The 26,587-nt window shown below is 48.6% G+C and overlaps 1 protein-coding gene and 1 long non-coding RNA gene across 3 annotated transcripts; one reads left to right on the forward strand and one right to left on the reverse strand.

Annotated features, from left to right (window-relative positions):
* Positions 1-384: 384 nt before the first annotated feature.
* Positions 385-23,366, reverse strand: LOC129735252 (uncharacterized). Of its 2 annotated transcripts, XR_008730664.1 has the most exons (8): positions 23,224-23,366; positions 21,103-21,233; positions 20,776-20,982; positions 20,313-20,400; positions 4,906-5,026; positions 4,113-4,162; positions 2,694-2,953; positions 385-2,578 (listed from the first exon to the last, which is right to left on the reverse strand). It is a non-coding gene; the product is annotated as an uncharacterized LOC129735252 (long non-coding RNA). The 2 variants fall into 2 exon arrangements; XR_008730663.1 differs by lacking the exon at positions 20,776-20,982 and having other exon boundaries at positions 385-2,953.
* FOXI3 (forkhead box I3) lies at positions 22,847-26,340 on the forward strand. The gene is made up of 2 exons (XM_055700842.1): positions 22,847-23,617; positions 24,786-26,340. Exons 1-2 carry the CDS (start codon positions 22,915-22,917, stop codon positions 25,373-25,375), a joined length of 1,293 nt encoding a protein of 430 aa, XP_055556817.1. The 5' UTR covers positions 22,847-22,914; the 3' UTR covers positions 25,376-26,340.
* The last annotated feature ends 247 nt before the right edge of the window (positions 26,341-26,587 follow it).

The following is a 26,587-nucleotide window of genomic DNA, read 5'->3' on the forward strand; positions in this document are numbered from 1 at the left end:
TGCATCTCCCTCTATCCCAAAGGAGCTGTGAGGATAAAACCCTTAGAGATGTTGCAGTGCTGATGCCTTACTAGCAGGGGCTCTTCACGAGCATGGCTCTGCAGATGTTTCGAAGACTGCAGCTCACTACATCTGCACTTTGAGCTAGCCTAGGAGCTGCATATTCATGGTGACAGGGTGCTGTGCCTATGCTGCTAATCATTGCCAGGCTGAGCCTGGCACCGATGCTTCATCAGGATGCTGCCATCTGCACGTGTCCAGCCAGCATGGAGCATAGGCAGGGGGGCTCAGCTGGCAAAGGCCCAGGCAGACAGCCCCTAGGGTAGCTGGATATGGCCGGTCAGCTCTTTGCAAGCAGGCGGCGCCGGCATCGGGGGTTCCCTGCTGTTGCAGCAGTCTGAGCAGCAGCTGGAAGACGCTGGTGATAAGACAGCCCCTTCTCCAGCTCAGCGAGAGCCTGCAGCCCCTCCGATTTCTCTGCCTGGGTTGCTGCCAGTTCGGTGGCAGGGTAGTAGTTTGGTAGGTAGCTTTCTGCAAGAGGAAGGAGCGAAGTGTGTTCTCTGCTGCAAGGCTTTGGGGCGAGGGGTGCTGCCTTCTGGCTTCCTCCCTTCTGCATCATCAGCACAACTGCTGGCTTTGATGCTCCACGCTGGGATGACTTCCCTCCTCTCCCTGACAATGCTGTCGCTGTAGGTCATCGCCTGCTCCTCCCGGGGTACAGCAAATTCCTCGGCTTTTAGCTGGGAGTCTGCAACCTGCAGCTTCTGCAGAAAGAAGTCTCATCGAATGGAGGGGCTGGGAGTGGGAAGGACAGTTGCCAAAGCATCATCAAGCTACCTGCCCACGGCAAAGCCTGGGTGTTGGTGGGGTCAGCACCCCTGGGGGTACAACGGCCACAAAGCAGCTCCATACCTGTCATTAAAGACACAGAGACCATCAGGGCTTCCTCTTTCTGCCCATCTTCTGGCTTGGGACTCTGCTGTGCCCCACGTGGACAGTAGGAGGGAGGGAGGGAGCCCCGGCACAAGCAGCAGTTTGACGGTGGAAGAGAGAATGGATCCAGGGTTCATGTTGGGGAAAGGCTAATGGGGCTGTTGGCATGGCTGGTCTGGGGGGTGTCTGCTGGCTCCAGCCCCTTCAGATGCACACTACAGCTCTTGTCACAAGCCAGTTGCTCCTTTCTAGGGACTCTGAAAGAGACTCTCCTGTTGTGAGCACTGCCAGGCTGCTGGGGCCAGCAAGAACCATCCTCACAGAGTTTTTTCATTGTTGTTTTGAATCAACACGGGTTTCTGTTTGTCCCTCAACCTCCAAGGTCCTCAGGGCTTTCCCCAGGGTGGCTTCTCCTTCACCATGCTGACAGGAAGGCAGGTGGAGGTTGCAGAGCTACAGGAACTACCTGTATCTGGGGACTTTCCCCACCAAGGATGGCCAGAGCTCCTCATGAGGCATCTCCAGAGGGACAGGAGCCTCCAGGAGCCCATGGTGGGGATGGCTCACCAGCCAGTGCTTTCTGCCTTAACCCAAGGAGCTCCCCACCTTCCCCTTGGAAGTAGCCTACCATCCAAAACTCCACAGATAAGAACATTACAGCAGTTTTATCCTCTTAAAAAATCCCATATCCTAGCAGGGCTAAGAGGGAAACCTGTGCCTCCTGGGTACCTCATCATCATGCTACCCAGTGGGACAGCAACTCAAGGAAAGCAGCCATACCTTAGGTGCTCCCTCCCTTCTTATCTCCCAAATTACATCAGGACCTCCACAGGAAGTGTGCAGACTTCCAAAAATAAAAGAAAATAAAATTACAAATAAATAAATACAGAAATGGAAACACAGAAAAGAAAAAGAAACTGAGATGCACAGGGATTAAACCCTGCCCTCCCAGTTAGGATCTCAGCTCCTGGAAGTGGAGCAGCTACCTGAGGCTGGGGCTGCCCAGAAAGCACTTGCCAGCCCTGGAGAACAGTGGGAGCCCCAAGCAGGACTGTTAATGAAGGCTCCTGGCAGCAGGGGCGCTCCCTGGGGCAGGAGGAGGGGAGAGGAGAGGGCTCCTCAAGCTGCTGCCCAGGCAAGCATGGCAACGGTGGCCACAGACAGCCCCTCTGCCCCAGTGGGCACCTTCACACAATGATTTCTCTGTTGTTGTCCCCCCTGTTTTCCTCCCCAGCCTGAACATTTTTTTCCCCCGCTCTCGTGAATGTATGAGCCCAAAGCACTTTAGCAACTGAACATGCCCCCCGCCACTTCTCTGCAGTGGCCCAGTGCAAACTGCAGCTGTCCCCACTGGGCTGCCACAAGCAATTAAGCCAGGGGAGGCGGAGCGAGGCAAATCAGATTAAATAGCTCAGGGGGTCACTCACACTGCAAGGAGATTAGAAAAAAACCAACCTCAGCTTCTCGGCAGAAATCTTCTCAGGCCCGTGTCAGGGCAAGGTGCCATCTCCATCCCAAATGCAATCCCCCTCCTCAAGGCAGTACTGGGATGGGTCTAATCCTGATGCACTCCATCAGCCCCACGGGAAGCAACAGGAGTCCAAGGCTTAGGCACCGGTTCAGCAAGCAGTCATTAGTGCCCTGACTTAATGAATGTAATTAGCATCGCCCGCCCCAAACAGCTTTACCAGAGGGCACAAAGGGGATTTCCCACAGAAGGGATGGGGACACAAGCCAAGGGCATTTTGGCATGATGTGACCTGCTGGTGGGTCATGGCGGTGGGGACCAGAGCAGACCCTGTCGGTGGAAACAGCACCCGTGCCGGCTGCCCCCCTGGCACCGACCTGGTCCCTGGCTGTCCTGTAGCCCCGAGAGGGAGGCTGGCACCATGGGCTAAAGAGCCAAGCAAGGAAAAGCCCATGGTACCTGCACATTCTCCTCATTGAATGGCTTGTACTCCTTGCACCACTGGTATTCTCTCTTCTACAAACTCCCGTATGTGCCCAGTGACACAGGTGGCTGAAATGAGAGAAGGCAAACATAAGGAGCTGCTAAGACTTGATGGGAGCTTTCAGAAGTGGTAATACAAGCCCAAAATACTCCCTTGTAGTTCAGGAGAGGATAAGCTGCTCTTCTGGGCACAGCCTCTGTCCCCTGGGCCACCTGGGGCCAGTCCAACAGGGACAACCCCTTGCTCAGTTGAGCTCTGAGCAGGGTGGCCAGGAAAGCCCTATGCTCTTTTGGCTCTGGGGCTCTTTTTGTCCCAGGCTGTCCCTTGCAACACCCTCCTCCTGCCTTTCTCAAGCCTCCTCTGACTGCTCAGACACCTCTCAGCAGAGCACTGACATAAAGCTGCCAAAATACTTTGATCAGCTTCTGAGGTCCTGTGTCACCCAGGTTAAATAAGCATGTGCTTTGGTCTTCTATTTCCCATGTGCTTATCACTCATTTAAAGTTAAGTGCCAGCTAATGTCAATACTCATTCTGCAAAGCAACTGGAGAAATTATGAAGGAAAACTCTGCCAAAGGATATTAAGCCAGTGACACCTGCCCTAATGCTGCAAATCACCACAGTGCAAACTTCTGGAGATGAGAAGAGGATTTTAGGGAGAAAGCGCTGTATGTGTCTTCTCCCTTAGCATCCACCACAGGCACTGCTGGAGCCAGGAAAATCAGGTGAGATGAGCCTTCAGACTGGCCTGAGAGCTGCTTTTGTGCTAAAGCATTAAATATGCTAACTCGTCAATGCAGGGCAGAGGGCTGGGGGAGATGAGCTCTTGTGCCGTAATTGAAGGTGTTACTTGGATCTCCATGGCTGCACAAACACATCCACCACACAGGGGTGGCTGGGCTGGCCAAGGCACAACAGGTCTGCGCTCCCACATCCGTGTAATAAAAGGGAACCACTAACTGCACCAGCACACAGCACCTTAGGGAGGGCTCCTCGTGACTTGCCAACAACATCACCCATTATGGGCAAGAATACATTTTACATTCTCACCCTTTTTTTCTAACATTTCACCCTTTTTTCCCCTCTGGGCTTTCCAGACTAGTGCCTGCCTTTGGCCAGGACCCAGAACCTCATTGTCACCAGCTCCTATTATCTTCCCAGTCTGGTGGACCCTGCAAAACCATTACTCAAACACCGGTGAGGATGAGAATCCGGTGCGTACTTCACCTTCAAGTGCACTGTTTTCCTCATTGTATCCACCATAGTGAACCAGGAACCTGGACCAGAAAAGTCGGTCAGTTAACAAACAGCAAACCAGATCCTCTCCTCCACAGTGCCCTAAGGGATAAAGGGATCTGGAGACCTGGAGATGGGTACTTGTCAGGAGGAAGAGGATTTGCTGGTGCTGTCAGACTCCTGTGCCCCCCAGATTGGCAGTTAGAGCACGATTGACTTCATCCAGCTTCAGCAATGCAAAATATACCCATCCAGCCCAGCAACCAGCACATATGGAGCCAGACACCTCAGGAGATACAGTCTGGTGGGACCCAGCAGGGAAGAAATGGTGGCACTCCACTACCAGCAGCCCCAGAGCCATCCAGGGGTTAAAAACGGGTGTCCCCTCCTGGGAGAGGGTACGTGTGCGATGGGACCGACTAGCACCTCTGTGGCCACAGTGTTTCCAGAGACAATGGAAAAATCTATCCCTTTGTGAGACACCTGTACTCCAGAAATTTGGAGGCCTTGGGGAGGAGGGTGGCCCCTGAAGGTGTGGGGTGAGTGCTTCTTGGAGGAGAATCCATCCTACAGTCATAGCTGGGGAGATGCTACCCACCCCTTCAGCTGCAGCCAGTGATGCTGGGGACACATAGCCAGGAGAGGGACAAAGCCTGCCCTTCATGAGCTTTTGAAGCATCCCCAGCTCCTGCTAAAGATAAAGATGGGAGCAAAAGATGGGGAAACTGGGGAGGAAAGGACTTATTTTGTGGGTGCATTGAGCAGAAGAAAACAGCATCCTTACCTCATTGCATGGAAGGGTGGGAGACACTGCAGAAGTAAGGCAGGCAGGGATCTCCACTTGGTCTTGGAGGTCGGCTGAGTACAGCTGAACTGTCCCATCCAGATGCTGCAGTTCTCTTCCTCTGATGATGTGAAATGTAACACAGCAGGGGATGCTCAGATTTAGTCTCCTGTCCCACAAATGGGCAGGAACACCAGACCAGACCCACAAAGCAGTATTTACTCTTTAAAAAATGTCAAGCATTAACCAGGTTTGCAGGCACCTCATCCAAGACTAATCTCACCTAATTTATATGTCCACAAAGAGGACGTCTCCCTCTGAGCTGATCTTTAGCGGCTTCCTGGCTCATTTAGCCCAATTCATGTGACCAATGTAGATAGATACACACTCAGGGATGAAATCAACTGCTTTCTCAGAAAGCCTGGGTTTGGCAAGCTGAATCTCACCCAAGAGTCCAATTTCTGTAGCTACACATGAGCCTGGCTATCGGTTCAGGAACGAGATTCTCTGGCACTACAGTAATGCAAATAGTAGTAAATGCTGGTGACAATGCATGAGTCAGAAAGATGACATCTCAGCTCCAGGATCCTTCACAGAACACAGCCGGTCACGGACCTGTGTTCACAGGCACCATTGGAATTCCAGAGTTATTTCTCTTTGCACATTGTTAGGCACCAGTGTATAACTGGAGGCCAGGGATGCTAACACTCTGGGCAAAGGTCATGTGCTGCTAATAGCTCAGCGCTGGAGTCAGGCAAAAAGAGAAACTCTTTGTCCCCACAGTATTTTATGCAAATCAATATTAGAGTAAATGATGCAACAAGGAAAGAAATTATTTCCAGAAATATGAAACTCTCATGTTCTTCTGTGCTTATATTAAAGGGATTACACTCCATTTCCTTCTTAATACAGCTAATGCTCTATGGGAAGCCCTCAGGCCAGGGATTAAAGCACTTATTCAATTAATTAGAAACAAACTTCTGCCTTAAAGTCAAACACACAAATATCAGTAAGCTCTTGAGAGTGTCTTCCTTCCAGGGCAGGGAAAATGGATCCTATTTCTGATGCAAATGAAACCAAGTCTGCATTCTAGAATTATCAGGAATAATACAAATTAAGAAGACTGACTTTTAAAATATCATAATTCTATAAAGCAGCATGGTAAAGGAGGGACAGTCCTGTTATCTTGAACTCAGCATTGGAACCCCCATCAGTTATAGGGGGAGCAGAATCAGGACCTAAGACTAATATAAAAGAGATACGATTTTAGGGTGTAACATTGGTAGCCAGTTTCAAGCTGCAGGCACAGAAGTGTCTGGATACATTTGAAGTTAGGGGTGAAATTCTGGCCTTGCTAAACTCAAAACCCAAAATGCTTATTCAGTAGGATCCAAATTTCACCTAAGGTGTATGATTCATTACTGAGATAGGAGACAATTTCCAAAACCTGGCTCCAAATCCTAACCTTCCTTGATGATGGCTGATCCTTCCATCTTCTTGCAGGCACAGCTCACATGAAATTAAAAGGCACTTTGCCAGGATAATTCATGCAGAAGCAGCCCACTATTGCTGTTCAGCTTCCCATTTCTCCTTCCCAAATACCAAATGATGGGGCTGATAATTGCCAACATCATCCCAATTAGAAGTGGGTAGGAACCAAACTCCCAGGTCTCATCTTCCTCTACCTCTGGGACAGCTTATCTGCCTCCTCGTTGCTAATTCAGATATGAAGAAAAAGTAAACCAGCCAAATGCCTTTGGTTTTTTTTAAGTGTTTTTATACAATCAGACTTTTTTTAAACTTCCTTCTCAGACACTGCTCAGCTGCAGGGCCATTATCTCTCCTGCGATACCAGTTCGCTGCAATGGGCTCAGACTTCCCTTGAACCCCTCGATATGCAGAAACTCAGCAGAAGGATGTTCCTGTGTGTCAGATCCTGGCACCCCCCGCCACAGCACTCAGCACGGGCTGCACACGAGAAGCACCAGTAGGGAGACATCCAACTGGAGTAAATGGAAATAGCACGTTGGCTTCACATAAGCAGGCATTGTCCCTTCCCTACACCACTAATCACTGCATGATCATCCAAACTCTGCTGGGCTACACAAAGCAGCGCTGGACACTTCAGTGTTACTTGTGAATCTCAGCTATGGGGGTACTTTGTCAGCATTTTTTTTGACCAGGCCACTTTCCCTATGCCTTTTCCTCCTCACCTTCCGCCACCTAAATACTGCCTATATGTTTTTTCTAAAGCTTCCTGCCCTAGGAGCAGTTCACTGAAGAGCGTACTCTGTACTCTCGCTGTACTCGGCACAGATGCCATCTGTGCAGCTGTCTGCACATCTCTAAGACATAAGTTAATGAAGACAAACACTGTGCTGTAAACACCTGCAGGAGAAAATTGCTCTTAAATAATTGGTTTATTTTCACAATCCTCCAGGGAGGTGACTGCTGAGATTCCCAAGGCCAGGAGCCTAAATCATGTACCTGAATGGAAGCGCCCCTGTTTCTCAAGACAATGATCACCCCAAACATCCAGGGAGGTTTTCAGAGGGCAGTGGTGCTTTTGACCTCTCCACATCATGCTATGTGCATGAATACAAGGAAATTACAACAAACCAGCCAGGACCAGACTTGGCAGAAGTCTGTGTTTTAGTAGCAACTTGGGAGAGTAGCAGAAAATTCTGTGTTTTAGTAGCAACTTGGGAGAATTTCCAATGGGCCCAAATGTGTGATAGCTGAGTTCACATCATTTAAAATCAGATGGGAAGGGTTTAAATTAAAGCCAAGGCCCTCAATTATAATGTAAAACAGTGACATTTGTGTACCTGATCTGTGCAGCTCCTTCCTGACACCCTGCTGGACATTTCCCTGTGCTTAGAGGTACTTATGTACCTCTGGAAAGTCGATCTCATAGCCTCAGTAAGACTGCGGTGGTATATAGGACGTGACACAGATATGAATTTCACCTCAATTTGGCCCTAACTTCCTATATTTGCTGTCTTTTTCCACTCATGAAATGGCAACGGTGCTATCTAAGCCTGTATTGGTCTTGTGCAAAGCACTGCACTGGGTACCAGCAGGGCTCAGGTGAACCATCTCAGCTATTAATTAATGCTATGCAAGAAAACGTGATCAAGGAGGACACACCTCCCTGTCAACCCAGCTCTTGACAGGTGCTCTTTGGGCCAGAAATAAGATTCATTGCCCCTGTGAGAATGTTGAAAGAGGGAAGTGATCAGTAAGCAGGACCCCCATCGCGTGAAAAAGGCAGGGCGTAATCTGTGAATCTCCATTTAGGTTATCAACACGAGGAGACAAAGCGCAAAGAGGAGACTCTTCTTCAAGGGACAAGTGTTGACAGCCCATTCTGTCAGCATGAGGTCAGTCATCCATTTGGGGCTAAAAACATGAACTTTTGTCACTGCAGCAGTCCAGCATGGGAAGGTTTACCATGGAGTTATTTCTTTCATGCTTCTCTCCAGTTTTCTTGGTAAATTGGTGGGGGCATTTATGGCATCTTGTGGTCAGAAATAAGTACCATCCTTCAGCCTAAATCTGAGGCATCTGTAGCTCTCTTCCAGGCACCTAAATCACTTACAGGACTGAGTCCTCAAAGTCAAACTCTTTGTTGCATAGCCACTCCTCCCCACAGAAGACAAGGGCAGCTGGTGAACTCAATGGTGTTCCAAATCTTGGGGCAGTTCTGCTGTAGCTTGCTAAATCAATCAGCCTTTTGCTCATAGTTCACGCCAAAAAAGCATCCATCAGCAGAGGACAGCTGAAATCTCATCACTGTCTATACAATGTGTCCTGTGATACAAATCAATGCATATTTATGCACCTGTGTAAGGCAAATACATACAGGTATTCTTGGAGAACTTAAATCTGCTCATTAATGCAGTTGTTTAAATAGCCCTTTAACCACATCACTTTTTTCCTCGTTAGGTTAAGTCGCTAGAGGTGAAAAAGTCCTTCCAAAATGGTTTTCACTCACTCATTCAGTCCAAAGTAAACATGCCTCTGGGACCATTATGTGTATCAGATATCCAAGGCTTTGTTAAGAGCTTGCCTGCTAGGTAAATTGTACTTCTCTTTCTCCTTGGAAGGAGTTCGTTAAAATTAGCGATAGGCTTACATGAGTACAGCAGAATAGCACCTTGCATTATGGACAAATAGGAATAACAGATGAAATTCTTGCAGCCCATGCAAGTAACCCAGGTCTCAGGGAGGCTCTTGAACTAACATTAACTCTGGTTATAATATGGCATTGGTTTGACTTAAGCCTGTCACTTGCAACCACATTCATCACAGACCTCATGGTAGCCAAGAGCCTGCCATTTTCACCAGCAGCCAGTAGAGCCACCAAATAGAGCTGAGAGCCCAGAATAACAAGCACAAGCCTTTGCTAGCAATAAATATAGGAGAAACGTGCATCTATAGCACATCATGGAAAATCCTCAAGCCATATGCCCACGTCTGGAGGAGCTCATGGGTTTCAGCCAGCTGGAATTTCCTTGAGTCTCACCTCACAATACAATCACATCTACTTCTTAAAGCCAACTTTGGCAGGATAAAAACCACTCCAAATCAGCTCATCTAGACCTCATCCACAACTGACTACAGTGAAGAGGAGTCTTCCCATTGACCGCACCGAGGTTTGGACTGGGTATGCAACTGGAAAATTTTCCCATTGCAGCCATTAGCTGTTCAGCTGACACAAACTTGTGGGGGAGAATAAAGCAACCACCTGCTTCTAGTGACAGGAAAAGTAAAGTGAGATCAAACGCTAGCAGGAGGAGAGAATTTAAACAATGTGAAAGGTGGTTGCATGTCATTTCAAAAGTCACCTTTTGTCTTTGATCTGTGCTTAGGAAGCGGGCACCTCCTGGATCAGATGGTCATTAGAGAAGTGTGCCACCAAAGTCATCCCACCTTGAAGACTCAAGTGTTTGCTTTCCCCGGGGATCCCCCTCCTGCTTCCGCTGCCACGTAAATCATCTGCCCTGAAATTTCCTTTAGAAAAGCAAATTAATACAGGTTAGGGAGCAGGGATCAGGACTCATGTCCTCTTCTTACGCCAGCGTTGTTCACCACTATGAAACTGCAACTGCTCTTTTATAAGTGTATTATACACGCACAGGTAGGTCCTCTAAAGATCAGGGGAGAGTTATTATAAAAGCTGTTATGCAAACAAAAAAGCCCTGGCCCTGAAGAGCTTACAGTCTAAACACAGGAGACAGACAAAGGACTACGAATTGAAGGATTTTAAAGACGAAGCACCCTGGACAAAGCAAGCTACAAATCATACTGAAAATCTGTGGCAAAACTGTGCACAAATCCCACTTCACTGAATCCTTGCTTCTGCTCTTAACAGTCCCTTGGAGCCCTGCCTGGTTTTCACTAACAAAGCATTTGTTTTAGCAGCACACTTTGGGGAAATGAAAAACTGTGCAGTTGTAATGTGGCAAGCACATGCAGCTACCTTCTAAAAGCAGAGGTTTACAGCATGCATGCATGGAGATATTTGCCAGCCCTGGGCATACAATAAAATAAATGCTCTGCATTTAGCTTGTTGATGCCTTCAGTGAGTGCTAACAAGAGGCCAAATCACAGGGAAGTGAGAGCCTGGTCTCAGGTTACCCCATAAATTGGTTAAGGCTGCAGAGAGGATTACAGTCCCAGAGCCATCCTAAGTACTGAGATGTCATTACGGCAAAATCAAAGGTAACCATGGGGCTTGGCAGGTAACTGTCAACAGCTACGGGAAAGAGCCATCCCAGGAAGGAGCTCCGCATCAGGATGAAATTCAGGCACCTTTATTTTCATTTCAGGTGAGGGGTCAAGCAGAAAAGCTATCCCCAGCGGCCTTTATTTACAGTTTTCAAGGGAGGGCTGATGAGGCATTTAGAGGAAGAAGGATGAACCCGCTCGTCCCTCACTCGTGGAGACCAGTCTGACAACAGACAGAAGATGTAGTAATGGCACAGAGAGCTGGGAAGACGCCTTTTATGAATGAAGCAGCAGTGGTCCTAATGAAGTCATTAACAAAACTCCCGGTGACTTGAAAAGGGCCAGGATTTAACCTGTATTTGCAGGGAGACCAAGGGAAAGATCTTCCCATCAGGACACTTGCTTTCTGCAGCACAGGAGCTCATTCCCAGCAGTGATAACAACAGCAATGCCCCATAACCAGATTTCAAGGCATTTCTTCAACCTGAATTTTCTTTTACATTTCTTCTCTCCATCCTACCTAGGTGGCCAACCTGAATTTCTAGAAGACCACACGATATGTTAACTTTTTTCTCCTAGACATGTCGGTAATTTGCTATAAAAACCTTGCTAGATTCTCGTATTTCTCTGGATCTCCTGTTGATGATGAAAATGAAAGCCACAAATGGTTTTGTGTTGTCAAGTCAAAGTAGCTACATCCATGCTGGAAAAAAATACCAGGGACTGTTCTTAGCCTTGAGCTCACATCACACAGCCCAGCCAGCACTCCCCTTAGCAGACTGGTCCCATGGAAACTCCCAGCTGAGACGTTTATAGCCTCTGAGCCATGCCTGGGCATGGGAGAGTACTGTTAACCCCAAAACATGCCTGGTCCACGCTAATAATTTAACAGCATGGATTACTGCCGGTCAGTGGCTGGGCCCACAACCTGGTCCTGTTTAATACAGAAATGGAAATACAGCCAGCATGTACCTACGGCACATCCAGTATTTTTCTATGTTGCTATCAAGTAAATGTCAGATGACTTTTAAGGGAGTTTTAAGACCTCACAGCTTCATGCTGACTAGCATGGGGAGGCAGAGGCTGATAGCATCCCGCAAGAACACTGCAAGGCACAGTTCTGGCTCCTCCATGGACCACCAGCTGCAGCAATGCCAGGAGCCAGATGCCTCCTGCCAAGCCCAGAAATACCCACCCACGGCAAGAAACAGAAAAGGGAAGGCAAAATTTCTCCTTTTCCGCTCAGACATGGGAAACCTTCCTTCACCCTCCCTCCTCTTTAAAGACCTAAACCCTACCAGCAGCCAGTTTTGCAAGGGTTAACCAGCGTGAAATGAATGTGGAGAGACAGTCCGGGACCATAATCACTTATTATTTTCAGGTAATATGCTTTATCTCTGACTAATCTCCTCATCTAAGAAACACTCACTGCAGACAAGAGTCACCGAGGTTATCTCTGATGATGGGGCTCTACGGACTACTGGCTGCGAGGAACCGGGGGAGAGGCCAAGGAGATGACTTCAATTATGGCCTGAACTATGCTCTGCTAGCTGAAAGGCCATTGTTTAATCTACTAGAAATCATCTATTTTAGCAGATAAAGGGATTACTTGGGTTTTCTTTTCCCCAAGAACAGTGTGTTATTCCAACTACTAATGGAACATTTGGTATTTAATTAAAGAAAAAGCACAGAGAGAAGCAACACAGGCATCAACATCACTTCTGGGAAAATTCAAATTGATTGTCACCCTTTGATGCTGCTCAATCACCTCCATCTCACTCACCCTTCCTACAACCCAGACTAAATCATCTGGTTCTCTCTATCCTGCACATTTTATTTTATTTCATGTTTTAGGGATCCTATCCAAAACTTTGGGACTATGCAATGTGAATTCACCACTCTGCTAGAAACCTCCTGACTTGTAAAGTGCCACATTATCCTTCAAGAGGAGAGTGTAGAAACTTGAGTTGGATTTTGCCTCTTCTTCTGCACTCTTGGTGCTGGTTGCTGTTTGGCAGGGCTGTCTGCCTGGCCCATTACAGTGATCTGGTGTCATAGGTCCAGTGTTTGGAAACTCAAAGTGGCTTCATTCCTCGAGGATGAACTTGAAACTGCTGCATGCAACAATCTTCTTTTTGCCCCTTTTCCCTCTCAGTTCTCTTGCCTTTACCATCTCCATTTTCAGAGAGGTTTGCCCTTTATTTTTTTGTCCTGTGGACCAATGACCGTAAAGGACAGTTAGAAGTCATTCTCAAGTGCTCCATTGTGTTCAGCAAATGCAGACTCATTGTCTTATGACATCCACCCCTTCAATCCATGGACTGCAGACCCAAAGGGTCTATGAAGGAAGGTTAAGAAGTAGCAGCTTGGAGAGGCAGGTGTAAATTCAGTACTTAGGGGTCTACACTTCTGTTGAGAAAATTGTAAAACAAACAAAAAAAATCAAGATGAAACCCAGTAATCTCATTTCTCCTACCATCAGGATCTTAATCCTTTCCCCTTTACCAGAACAAAGAACATGGTACCTTGAAAGTGATTATCCAGCTAGCCAGCAGTCAGTTTCCTCTCACAGATGACTGTCCCTTTTGTACATCCTACTGCTGACTGTCCCATTTCTAGCATGGCCTCACAATCTGTAACTTTTCATTGAAAAGACCAGCTGTCTTCTTCTCTTCTGCCTTCCTGACAATCCATTTATTTGCACATAGAGCAAGGACAGGGACCTACTGAGTAGCCTGGTTTTTGCTTCCATTATTTGTCCGCGTCTTTTCATGACTCTCACATGACCTATGCCCACATGTGCCAGCTACATCCTCCTTCAGATCTCTGTAGAGGGATCTGTTGCTGTTCTGTGTGGTGAAACTTCTCAGATAAATGGGGGTGTCCATCTTGTCCACCCGGCTGCTACCTGCCTGGACAGTTCTCATCTTTCCTCCCTTTCCTCCTGGTCTTTTTCTGGCTCATGTCAATGTTTGATCTGCATCATTCTCCATCGGACACAGCAACCTGACTTGGCACATCTGATGAACTGGCACCACCACTGAAGATGTGATCATCCTCAGGCTTTTGATCTCCCTGTCTGACTTTGCCCAAAGTCTTTGGTGACTGTAACTCCATCATTCACTTTCTACAGGTAGCTCCAGAAGCTGCTGCAAATTATCCAGTCACCCCATCTGCTACCAGTCATTGTGTTGAACCAGTTGTTCAGCTTGCTCTTGACCAGGACTGCTGACCTCACCTCTTCATGATGTTTTTCAGCAGCTTCTTACACATATCATATAGCCCTAGGACACTCCACACACCTATTGCAACACACCGGGTCAAATGACTTTTTGAAATTGTGCAACTGAAGTTCTTCTTGATATATCTGAACTTGTCAGTGACCAGTCTCTTGCACTGCTTTTGCTATACTGTCCCTCTTGCTTTGTGGAAACTGAATCTACCTTCTGAATCCTCCAGCAAGGAACACACTGCGGAATTTGCTTAGGTATCAGGAAACACAGAATTTGGAAGGTCACCATTGGGGAAATTCACTTACTAGGATCCACTTGTCTTTGTTTAGGGGATCTTTTCTTTCCTGATAACATGCAACTGCCTGTTCAGGGTCAATAACCCTTCCTACAGCCCCATCGATCCATTCTCAGCCCCTCAGATTTTTTCAGACCACTGAATCTTCTCTGCAGCCTCTGCATGCAAGATTCCTCTCGTCATACTGCTCCTGAAGCATTATAATCTCCCAAACCCTGAGAATCTCTTCATCTCTTGATTGGTGGTCTGTAAAAACTCTGGCAATATTTCACCCATCTCTTCAGCTTGTCTTTCTCTGAAAGCAGGGAGCTCTCTTCAACGTTAATGTTGTGGAGGATACACTAGTTCTTTCTGGACTTTCACAAGAATGTTTTAATGCTGCCTTGCTTTTTAAACCGATTTTCCTTGAGTGCCTTTGCTATCTGACTTTTTCCCAGCTCTGGATACGCCTGCTCAGGGTATGTCTTTTCACCTTTGCATTCTGCTTAGCGCTGGCCAGGTAGAGAATGTCTTCCAACACCCAGGCTCAGTGGTTGCCTGCTTTCTTTGTCACCAAGCTATGTAAAATAAATAGCTGAGACAAATGATGAGGTTATAACAGCACAAGACCACTGCTCCAGGGGATACCCAGTGCTTGCTCTTCCCCTACTTGCTAATTTTGGTCTTCCTAAATGCCAGTCAGAGCTTTTCAGCTCTGTTGCCTGTTTAGTTTGCACTTGCACCTCTTTCTGCATAAGTAGAGTTTGTAGAGCCCTATGAAAGCTTGAAGGCACTTGCCATATTTGCTCCTGATTACTATTGTCTTTGCCAATCTTTAGAGTGTGTCAGTCACGAACATCAGCCACTGGGTACATGAATGGTTCACTCCTGAGGTAGAGCTTAGGCATGTCTTGACTGGTAGCAAAATCACTTCAAATTCTTCAAAGAAATCAAGGAAATTCTTCCTTGGTATCTGTCATAGGAGCCCATACATCTAGAAGTGCTACAGAACCCATTCCACAGCCCTAAATGGAAGGGCCGATTTCTGAAAAGTGACAAATCTCAAGATGACCACGTTTTTCTTCTTACTACTGTGAATCCTGCTGATGCCTCTCCTGTGTTTTGCATCACTGCCTGAAAACAAGGTTTCCCCATATGGCATCACTACCTTGTCTGTCCACCTGATTTTCAAAACGCATACAGTATCATGCTGGTAGATCTCTAACTTGCTCATTAGCAGTGAGATTTTACCCAAAGTGATATCAGATTCCTGTTTCTCCTGGCCAAGCTTCCATTAGCACCAATCCTTCCTTTTGTTGGACCACTTCCCCTCATATGCTGGCCAAGTTACAGATATCACATAGCATCTACATGTCCGAGAAGACTGAACAGACCTCAAAATGTTTCTTGCCAGTAGCCTTCATGGCAGACATGGCCCTGTGGGGCTCAGCACATATTGCTCTGCATCTTTTGAGCACTTCTTGTGAGTGGGTTTTTGGCTTAGGTGATAACAAGGTCCTCAGACCTTCTCATAAGAGTCATACTTCCAACAGAGAGCAATTCTTACTGAGGCATCATAGCAGTATCTGGACTACCAAAATCAGCTGCCTGGGTGGGCAATAAAACCTGAGCAGAAATATCACTGAACTTGTCTGTACTGGGTAAAATTAAGCACAGTGCAAACACAGCAAACCAACTGAGGAAAACTTTGAGTATGGAGTGTGCAGTGTTCAAGGTAGGACTGCTGGTGGGAAAACGGGAACATGGGAGACCACTGTGGACAGCCCACATGCATGCAGAAGGATCCAGGTGAAGGTTTCTCTTAGTAGCTGTCTTTTTTCAAGTATGTATTAGAAAAAAAAGTCTCATCTTGATTTTAAAGCTGGTGGAGAATCCCCGGTAAGTCCTGGTAAGTTGTTCCGGTAATTACGCAGGACAGTAAAAATCAATACTTTGTACTTAATTCAGTTGTACACCAGGGTGTTTAAAGCTCTCTGATGTTCCCTAGGATATCTGAGGTGACATATTTGAAACATTACCAGCGGGAGACCACTGGAGACTGCAAAGCACCTCAACTAGCCCTAGCTATCCCTGTGTGAGCAGATGAATTGAGCCTCTTCTACCTGACCTGCTCCAATTTTGGCCACTGATTCCTGTTCTGACTTCGTTCTTTATCCTCATGCTTCTGCTCTTGCATAGATATTTACAGACTGCAAACAATATTTCCTTCTCATAAGTAATCAAAGAGAGTTCCTTGAGAAGCTTCAAGGCATAGCTGCAAGTTGTGTTCAGTGGCATCTTCTCAGGAACGTGGTTTCTACCAGTTTTATTTGGTGTCCTGTAGCTCTTGTATTTGACTGGATAGCAAACTTCATCCCTGTTACTCTACCCTACTACTCACAGTTTTATAGGTGCTATCGTAATTTGATACAGTACTAATATGACATTATCATAATTCCTTATTCTTATAACTCTTTCACCCCAAGATCACAACAAGGAACAGCTGAATATTCACAAGAACCCAAACAATTTTTTTAAAAACTAAATTTCTGAGAAGGACTCCATCAACTCAATAATCTCAGATTTTTGTCCTGAATGTATCCTTTTGCTTCTCCATATCAAAATACACCCTGCCCATTTGCTCCCAGTTCCCATGCAGCGATTGAGGTAGCTCTGTGACAGTGAACCGTTCTCTTCATTATTTAACACTCCATAGCCCCACTTTTACACTCTTATACATTTGGTAGAGAATGATTCTTTACCCCCAAATCAATGACAGAAACAGAATAATGAACTATTTTCTACAGGATTTCTCTGCAAAGAGACTCAAGGATTTATTTTTCACAGTGACATCCTGGGATCTCTGTTTAACCAGTTAGATCCATTTAATTTGCACCATGTTGATTTTACAGAATTTTTAAAAATTTCATCTCCAAGACAGTATTAACCGAATACCTTCAGAAATCAGTTATATCAAGAGTTGCTAATTCTTACTGAAGAACAACAGCAAATTGATTTGACAAGGCCTATTTTCTATACAAGCACACTCATTTGCATTAATTTCATTGCCTTCCTTTAAGAATTCATTAACTAAGTGATGTGCCCACTATTTCTTGTCTTTAACAGTGACAGTCTGCCAGTCTTAATATTACCCAAATCATTTGCCCAATCTTTTTAAATAATCAGCCAATATCAGCTTTCTTAGTCTTCTAAAATCTTTCTAGTGTCCCAAAACGAAAAGTCAGCATTAATGGCCCACAAGATATGTTCCTGGTTTCGAGAGTTCTGAAACTCTTGGCTGTGAATTACCAGGACTGGCTGATAGTATTTAATTCATGTGGTTGTTATTTAACATAATTCATAGTTATTAATGGAGCCAAAAATGCTCTTTCACCAGAACCTGATACTAATACACTATCTGATTTTGTCCCCCAGACAAACATAGGAAAGAAATATTAATTTAATACTCCTCTGTTTCCTTGTGGTGGTGGTGATGGCAGCTACTGACTTTATCTACTCCTAGTATAGATTATTTTCACCTTCGTTGACCATAAACTTATCTTTATGCTTTTTCTACTTCCATTACTCATTCTGGGGCAGAGGTGGCCTATTCAGATTAATTAAGACCAAAAGACATTGGCCTTTACCTTATTCTATAGGAGCAATCACTACAGGGCAACCAGCCCAGAGCAACAAGCTCCATTTCAAATACTCCATTACACATCAAAAACACGTAAAAACCAGAAAGATGTTGTTTTATTTCAGCCCAGATCAGCTTGTGGCTTTAAGCGGGCGGGATGAAGCCCCCTGCTTAACCCTTTTCCCAAAGACACTATCCGATAGCACCAAGTTAGTCACACCTCATTGTCAGGTGGACTTTTTTATCGCTGCAAAAATAAAATGAGGAAGGATTAAATCTGTGGGATCAGAGTGGGGATATTTAAACACTTCTTATGAATCTTAAGCCCAAGGAGAGGCAGGAGGAATGCAGGGCACTGAGAGCTTCTGAAAATGTGTTTCCAAACACCCGGAGTGTGTGCTTAATCCACCTGCAAACAGTTGACTTCCTTCTGTCTCCCACCAGGCTCCTCATTCCTCCAAAATCCAAAAGTCAGACTTCTTTCCCAGTTTTGGTAAAATCACTTCTGATATGCAGTTACTGAAGCCTGGCCACATCCCGTTGTCCCCCTAAAACTCTAAAATTCCCACTTGCAACGGCCTTACTCCCAAGGTGTCTATTTAATCCCACTTCTATTAGGAGCACAGCTCCGGGTAGTTTACAGAGGTTACAGACAATGAAGCTTTTATGAAAACCTCAGCTAATCAGTTGCTAACAAGCTCTCATTCAGGAAGGGGCTAGGCAGGTCCAGGCTAAAACTAACCTGAGGGGGTAAAAAGAAGGAAAAAAGGAAAAAAAACAGGACTGAGAAGAGGTGTTCCTCTCAACTTGGATCAGTGCCCCAGTCCACAGCCACAGAAACACTTGTGCAAGCATAGCAGCCAGAAAAAGCAGCCAGGAGTGGACACAGAACAGAACTGCTTCTTTCAGCGATGGTGTTCACTCATGACAGCCTAAAGTGCTGGAGTAACTACAGCTTGTGATAAACTATGATTTATTCCTTGTTTTGTGGCAGAGTCCAGGGGCTCCACCACGCTCAGCACCATATAAACACACTGGGGAAATATTTGCTATTCCAAAATGCTAACCTTAAGTTTGCAGCCTTGCAGTGTTTTTCCAGAGACCACGAACTAGAAACAAAACCAAACAAAGACTGTTGTCGGAAGCCTGAAAAACGTGGAATGAGGACACCTCCCCAGGAAATGTCGTAGGGTCTGAAAATTCAAGAAAGGTTTGAAAACCTCTGATCTTATCTTAAGGTAAGTTGGCAAAATTTGATTGCCAGAACTTCAGTCCAATAGATAACTAGATACAGGTAGGGAGGAATATACATTATTCTTCTTAGCTAAGGGATAAAAATTACTTCAACCTGTATATACGTACACAGAACACCCTTCCCAAATTCATGGCACTGAAGTATCTGTTGCACAGCATCAGGAATTCTCTGTTACCCATTTGCAGGACAAATCAGAGGTTGAGCAAAAAGAAAGCCTTTCTTAGAGCATATTAATAGATGGAAAGTGCCCAGTCTAAGAAGGAATAGGTTTAGCTGTAAATAAGGGAGTGGTACTAGAGTTTAAACTTAATTTGAGCTGTTCTTAGTCAATTCCTTGATATTCTCAAGAGTGGAGCCACAGTACTGGACCACTGCAAGCGAAAAGATAATTCTCCCATCTTGTCCCTGGGGATGAAGAACTCATTCTCCATTTCATTGATTACTCTGGAGAAAGACATAAAAGAATTCACGTGCAGATTGTATGGGGGCCACAGAGTTACTGTCTTGCCTCTTGCCACCCCTGGGGAAAAAGGGAGGCTTACATTGCAAATGCAGTCAAAACAAACCAAACCTGCTTCACTGCAGCAGTTTGGAGCCCATTGAAGGGATCCTAGTCTCTACTACTGGCAAAGTAAGTACAAGCCAATATGGGCTATTACATCCAATTCTCCAGCACATTCCCTGTGCCTAGAACTCAGCATCCTCAGGAAACGGAGAGAGACCCAGGTGGCTGCAGGTATTGGTTCCCACTGCGAGTCTGGGAACTCAGGTCTGAAGCATTTTCAGGTTTCCGTGTTCAGCCGTACACACCTGAGATTCGCAACAGGAAAGTTAAGCCTGTACCTACATGTTCAGAGGAGCAGGGCCTTAGAGGCAAAGACAGTGTCTTCCTAGGAGGCAGAAAAGTGCCTGCCACATGCACGACAAGGACAAGCACAACACCAATGTGAATGATGTGGTTAGCACAAGGCAAGGATGAGGAGGACCTTGCTTAACTGCAGCACTTTTCCTCAGGAAGCCTTGAAACACTTTCCAGGGCAGCTGGCTGGAGAGGTTTGCACATAATCGCAGCTGGCTGGGGATATGGTTCAACCCCAACTCCCGGGTGCCATGGGCTCCTCTACCAGCAGACATCGCTACCACACTCGCAATGCCAATGCTAAGGAATGTCCCAGCAACTCAGTAATAACAGAGTAATTTCACAGCTTTGCCCAAGCCCAAGCCCAACCCCAAATCTGCTTGCAGTGATGGACAGGAGCCTCAGACTCTTACCTTGAAACTGATTTCAGTTTTGCGTTTTGGCACCTCACTTGCCAGCTTCTTGGTGCGTTTCTGAAAGGCAGATGTTTCCCGGAGCTCTCTGGAAAAAAGCAGCATTTAGAAAGCGGACAGGCAGAGTGCTGGATCTGTTCACACTGCTCTCCTCATGCCTCGGCAGAAGGGAGCAGCAACAGGTTTGTAGTGAGAGCTGATGATGTTTTGAGGCAACACTGCATGCTACTTGCAGGATAAATGCATTAAGAAAATTAAACATTTTTACAGCTGTCACACCATCAAAGCTTTATTCTCTCTGCTCTTTGAATTAGGTGTTGGTTTGCATATTCGTGCCGTCCCAGCTATGCAATAACCTCTGTAAAAGCTATTTTTGTTTCACGTTCCTTACTATTTGGTAAAGCAAACGAGTTTTCTGAGGACACGCATTTTTATTAGAGCTAATTCAGCATTATTTTCTCACCCTTTTCCTTTGTTGGAAGAGGAGAAATCAACTAAAGAAAACTCGAAGGCAGCATACCATGCCTCTGAGGGAAACTGCCTTCCCCGCCTCGCCGTAGCTGGACTGTTCCTCTAGATGGCTCTGCCTTTGCCCAAATACAGCAAATCACGCCAGCAAAAATAGCAATTTCGAGCGATAAGGCAATACCACTGACTGCTCCTCTCCCTCCTGCAACGAATGTGGGTTTTTTGAGCAAACGGATAAACACAGATTTGTTGTAATTTTAGAGAATAACATTTTCGGCTTAGCTCTTCAAACAGAGAGGGAACCTGCTTTTTAAAAATCTACCTGCTTCTTGTCCTTTAAATGTCCTTTCCAGCTGTGATTTCCCCTCAGACTGCTTGTTTTAGATGCCTGTTGTCCAGTCAGACTTCAAATCAGCATCTTCCAGTGCCACCCTCCTCGAAAGAGATGCACAGCTGTTATAGAGGCAAGGAAGATGAGAAGGGAAAAGTCACCTTGCAAAACATAATATATATTTTTTGTCCTGTTGTTCTGGCTATCCAAATACACACAGTAAGCTCTTGCCCCAAAAGACACAAAATAAAATAATCAGCAGCAATAGTGACAGAAACAAAATAACAACAGGAAAAAAACCCACCACCAAACCCCCCAAAACCCCAAAAAAGAAAAACCCCAAAACCTCCCCTTATGATGAAAGGAGGAAACCCAAAATATTAATTCTTTATCACACTCACTTCTAAGTGTTCTGACTCCAAATTATCTGACACTTGTTTTAAAACGAAATATAATGGTGACAATCTTCCAGTCATTACATCCCTGCTTAGATCACAAGTGGGATGAAAACCTGGGATTGGAGGTAGTCTGGGAAAGCTGCCCCGATTCAGCTTCACTAATTTATATGTGCATTATTTTATCGAAGACATAAAACACCAAGACTGTTCCCAAAGGCTCCTCTCTCCCCCGAATCCCCATGTCAAACAAAGACGCCCGGCGCTTGCAACCCCGGGGAGAGCACTTCGCGTCTGTACCTGGAAAGGGAATTTTTAGGCATTTTTACCAGGAAAAAACTGAGCAACAATTCCCTTTAAGACCCGGGGATTTACGTCTCCTGAGCGACTGACAAAGACTCTCCAAATTGTCCCGCACCTTTAACCGTATTTTTCTTGTTACACGTGTGGGTCCGACCGAGTGCTCTGCCCCGGAGGAAAAGGAATTGCCGGAGCGGGTCGCCCTAGAAGCCCCGGGGTGTCGCGATCGTGACAAACACCGAGAGCTTTTGCTCGGCACAAGGATGCGCCTGCCCTCAAGCTCCCCCGAAGCACCAAGGCGAAAATCAACTTTTATTCATTAAATCGCGCCCCGCGACTGTCAGCCCTTCCCTCCCGCAGTTAGGAGCGAACATGCCGATGTTGGTTGGTTGTTTAATTTCGGACAATTCCCTTATCCGAAGCTAATTAACTGCGATCTCAGCCCCGGCCGTGTGAGACGGGCGGCAAAATTACACATAAATACGTTCAAGCGAATTTCAGCCTTCGCGTTCCCGTCGGGGCAACCGCAGCGATGCTAATCTCCTCCAGCCCTCAATTTCGGGGCCGGTTTAAGGGATCAGCGACGATCGTGGGAAAGGGGGATCGGATCCCTGAGAGCTGGGTCAGCGCGGGGAGCCCCGGTGAGGGGGCGCCCGGGGCGGAGGGCGCCGGGGCAGCGCGGAGAGCTCCCCCCCCCCCCCCCCCCCCCCCCCCGGGACGGGGGCGCAGCCAGGGCTAGGGGGGGCCGGCAGGCTCGGGGATGCTATCCCCGCCGTGCCGGCAGCCAAATCTCTGGCGCCGCCCGCAGCTCCCCCCGCCGGTCCCTCCCCCATGGCCGCTTTTGGGGCCCGGCCTTGCCCCCCTCCGCCTCCCGCCCCGGCGCGGAGCCGCGCTACTGGCTGCTCCCTGCGCGCCGCCGCCGCCCGCCCAGCCCCGGCCGCGGGCGGGGAGGCCGGGCGCACAGCAGCGCCTATAAGGGCACCGCGCCGCATCCCCCGGGATTTTTTGGTCTGGGGCCACTGGGGCCGCGGGGGGGGGGGGATCCTGTCCGCGGGAGAGGACGGGAGCGGGGGGGGGGAGCGCCGGCCGCCCTGCATGGCCAGGGATTATGAGCGCCGGTGAGTTGCAGCAGGCGCAGCCCAGAGCCTCGGCGCCGGCAGCCGCCCCTGCGCCCCCGCAGCCCCGCAGCGCCCAGGAAGCCCCCGACATGGCGGTGTACTGCAGCGAGAACTTCAGCGTCTACCCCCAGCCCAGCCTCCACCCGCCCGGCGCCGCGGCCGCCGCCGCCGCTGCCGCCGCCGCCGCCGCCGCCGCCGCCGCTTCCTCGGGGCAGCGGGCGGGCGGGTACGCGCTGGGGGACTACGGGGCGCCCGCCAACGCCGGCTACCTGTGGGGCATGAACAGCCCGGCGCCCTACCTGCAGGGCCCGCCCGGCTCCGCCGCCGCCGCCGCCGCCGCGCCCTTCTTGCCGCCGGCCTCGTACGGCTGCTCGCGGGGCGGGCAGCTGGTGGGCTCGCCCTCGGCGCCCGGCTCGCCGTCGGCGGGCGGCGCGGAGCTGAGCTGGCTGAGCCTGGCCAGCCAGGAGGAGCTGCTGAAGCTGGTGCGGCCGCCCTACTCCTACTCGGCGCTGATCGCCATGGCCATCCAGAGCGCCCCCGAGAGGAAGCTCACCCTCAGCCACATCTACCAGTACGTGGCCGAGAACTTCCCCTTCTACAAGCGCAGCAAGGCGGGATGGCAGAACAGCATCCGCCACAACCTCAGCCTCAACGACTGCTTCCGCAAGGTGCCCCGCGACGAGGACGACCCCGGTGAGGCCGCCCGCGCCGAGCGGGAGGGTGGGCTGGGCCGGGGGGGCGGCGGACGCGGGGCCCGCGGGGCCGCCGGCACCACCGTGAGGAGAGCGGGCGGCAGCGGTGCCCTCGTCCGGTGGGTCCCTGGTCCTCTCAGGCCGGGTGCTGTGCGGGACCGGGCTGCCTTGGCCCCTCAGGCCGGGCGCTGTGAGGAGAGCGGCCCCCCTTCGCCCCAGCCAGGCCCGCCGCTGTGAGGAGACCGGGCTGCATTGTCCCCTCGGGGCCGCCGCTGTGAGGAGACCGTCCCCCTTCGCCACCCTCGGGCCCGGCGCCGTGAGGAGACGGACCGGGCTGCCTCGTCCCCTCAGGCCGGCCGCTGTCAGGCGACCGTCCCCCTTCGCCCCAGCCTGGCCCGGCTCTGGCCCCCGCGGGAGGTGTAGGCGAGGGGCGGCCGGCCCCAGCCCTTACCCCCCTCCCCCGAGCAGGCCGGGAGTGCCGGTTGTGCAAGACCCGGCTCCTTCGCCCGTGATTCACGGCGCCCCTCCCTGCCCGGCGCTTGCCGGCCTGGCCGCGGGGCACAGCCGGTGCCCGGGAGTGGGCGGAGGCGCGCCCGGACAGTGCCGGCCCGGCCCGGCGGGGAGCGGACATGGTGGGGCCACTGCCTCTGTCAGGCCCGGGCATGGGCAGGGGACAGCTAGTGCCACCGCAGCCCCCCTCATGCTAATCCTTGGGTGTGGGGCAGCCTGTCTGCAGCCCCCAGCACTCAGCGCTGCTGGCCCCTCAGCCTACCTGGGTGCACCAGCCCGCCTTTCCCTCAGCCCCTCTAAGAAAAGCCATGGCAGAGGCACTGTCGTGTCACCTACTGCTGAGACTGCTGCCCTGCTTCACATTTCCTTCGGCCAGGTCTGAGGCAGAAGTGCAGATCCTCCAGGGAGGTTCACACTCTGTGATGGGGAGGTTCTTCTCTGGGTGGCCTTCACTTGAGCATTGAAGGGGTGGAGGTGATGATGTCCCGGAGCCAGGTTTTGTGTCTTTGTACTGAACAACAGATAGAGGAGGAACAAGTGTAGGGGAGATGTGCCTTCTGTGCCGATCAGAGAAGATGTAGATATTGCTCATCTGTGTGCGGTGGGGCTGTCTGTCACCAAAGTTGACTTACTTTCTTGTTTCTCCCGTTTTCCACCAGGGAAGGGAAACTACTGGACCTTAGATCCCAACTGTGAGAAGATGTTTGACAATGGGAACTTCCGTCGCAAACGCAAACGGCGCTCTGAGCCCAACACCCCCGCGACTGCGTCTGCAGCCTCCTCTCTGGGGGGCCTGAAGGCTGAGGAAGAGCGACCCATCCCAGCTGCAGGCAAACCCTGTGGAAACAGCCCACCCCCAGAGCTGGACCCCTCGCCTTCTGCCAGGGACCATCCCAAAAGCTCCTCTCCCTCCAGTATCATTTCATCCACCCCTAGCTGCCTCAGCACCTTCTTCAGTGGCATGAGCTCCCTAAGCGGTGGAGGCAGCCGGCTGACAGGGGGTCTCGGCAGTGACCTGCATCACAGGAACTTCTCTGCTGGACAGCTGAGCAGTGGCACTTTCACCCCTTCCAGCAGCTCTTCTCAGGAGGTGCCTTCACCAGACCAGCTGCAGCGGGTTGCAGGACCTTCCCCTGCCTACTACAGCTCCTTCCATCCCAACAGCAGCAGCCAGGGAGCCCAGTACAATCACTACTACAACTTCACGGTTAATAGCCTCATCTACACCCGGGATGGAACGGAGGTGTAGGATGCTGGGGCAGTTGGCTGGTGACCACTGCAAAGGGAATGGGAGTTGCAGGTGTATCTGGCAGCATGGAGGACCATATGCTTTTGCGAACAGCATTTCAATGTGGACACTTCCCAGGAGTTTTTCCAGGAAGACCGATCTTCTCACCTTTCAAAATAAGAACAACCCCTTAAGCACCAGCAGAAGGCAGATGCAAAGTCTTTTCCCCGTCCTGGAAAATGTTAGGTGGTTTAGGTGGCTTTCCATCTAGGTTCTGCAGATGAAAGCAAACTGAATCAATGTTTCGAGAGGTTTCTAATCCTGAATGTAGAGTAAGAAGTTTTAGAACTATAACCACAAAGCGGTATCAGCAAGAGCCGAGTGTAGACATCCAGTGAGTCTTAGAAAAGAACAGGAAAAAAAAATGAAGAGATTTCTTATGAAGTGCCTTGTACAATGTATTAAAAAACTGTTCTGCCAGCAATTGCCTCTGTAAGCCCTTGCTTTCTGCCCTGATCCTGCAATATGTAATGCACAGGGGGAGATGCTGTGGGTAAACACCCACCCAAAACCTCCTCGAAACCCACGGAAGTTTGCTCTGGTCTTCCTGTGTATGACATATTGTACAGCCAGGGCCGTGTCTTGTAAAACGATCTTTTTCCCTGAGCTTAGTACCAAAGATAACTCTAGCCATGCAGCTTTAGCACGAGAATAAACACTGGGGTATTTTTATACATATTTGTATGTAATGTAACTCTCCTGTACATATGTTTCTATGTGGTTTTATATTTGTAAATTATGCTCTGGAGCTGTACTTATTTATAATGTGTTTTAAACTTTGTTAAAGTTTATTTTACTTTGTTCCTCTTCTTTTTTGTTTTTTTTTATTTGTTTTTATTTTTTTGTTGGTTTTGGTTTTGTTAGTGTATTAGTGAAACTTTTCAGGCTGAACAGCTGTTGGGAATAAAATGTTAACAATTGTTAGATTTTTGCTTGGTTGTTCCTCAGTATGTTTGAGGTAGTTTAAAACTCTGTGGGAGACAGGTTTTGCTTTCACATGGTTTGGGATAAAAGGTGTAAAGATTTATGAACAATTTCATCTGCGCAGTAGGACAGAAAAAAACCTGCTCTGGGCCCAAAGGAGACACATCTGAGCTGATTTGCAGCCTCTCATTGTCTCACTGTGCGGAGTGGGCACTCTGGGCTTTTTTGTTTGTTTTTGTCAATGGCCTG

The sequence above is a fragment of the Falco cherrug genome, chromosome 1 (assembly GCF_023634085.1).
Source record: "Falco cherrug isolate bFalChe1 chromosome 1, bFalChe1.pri, whole genome shotgun sequence".
Taxonomy (NCBI): Eukaryota; Metazoa; Chordata; class Aves; order Falconiformes; family Falconidae; genus Falco; species Falco cherrug.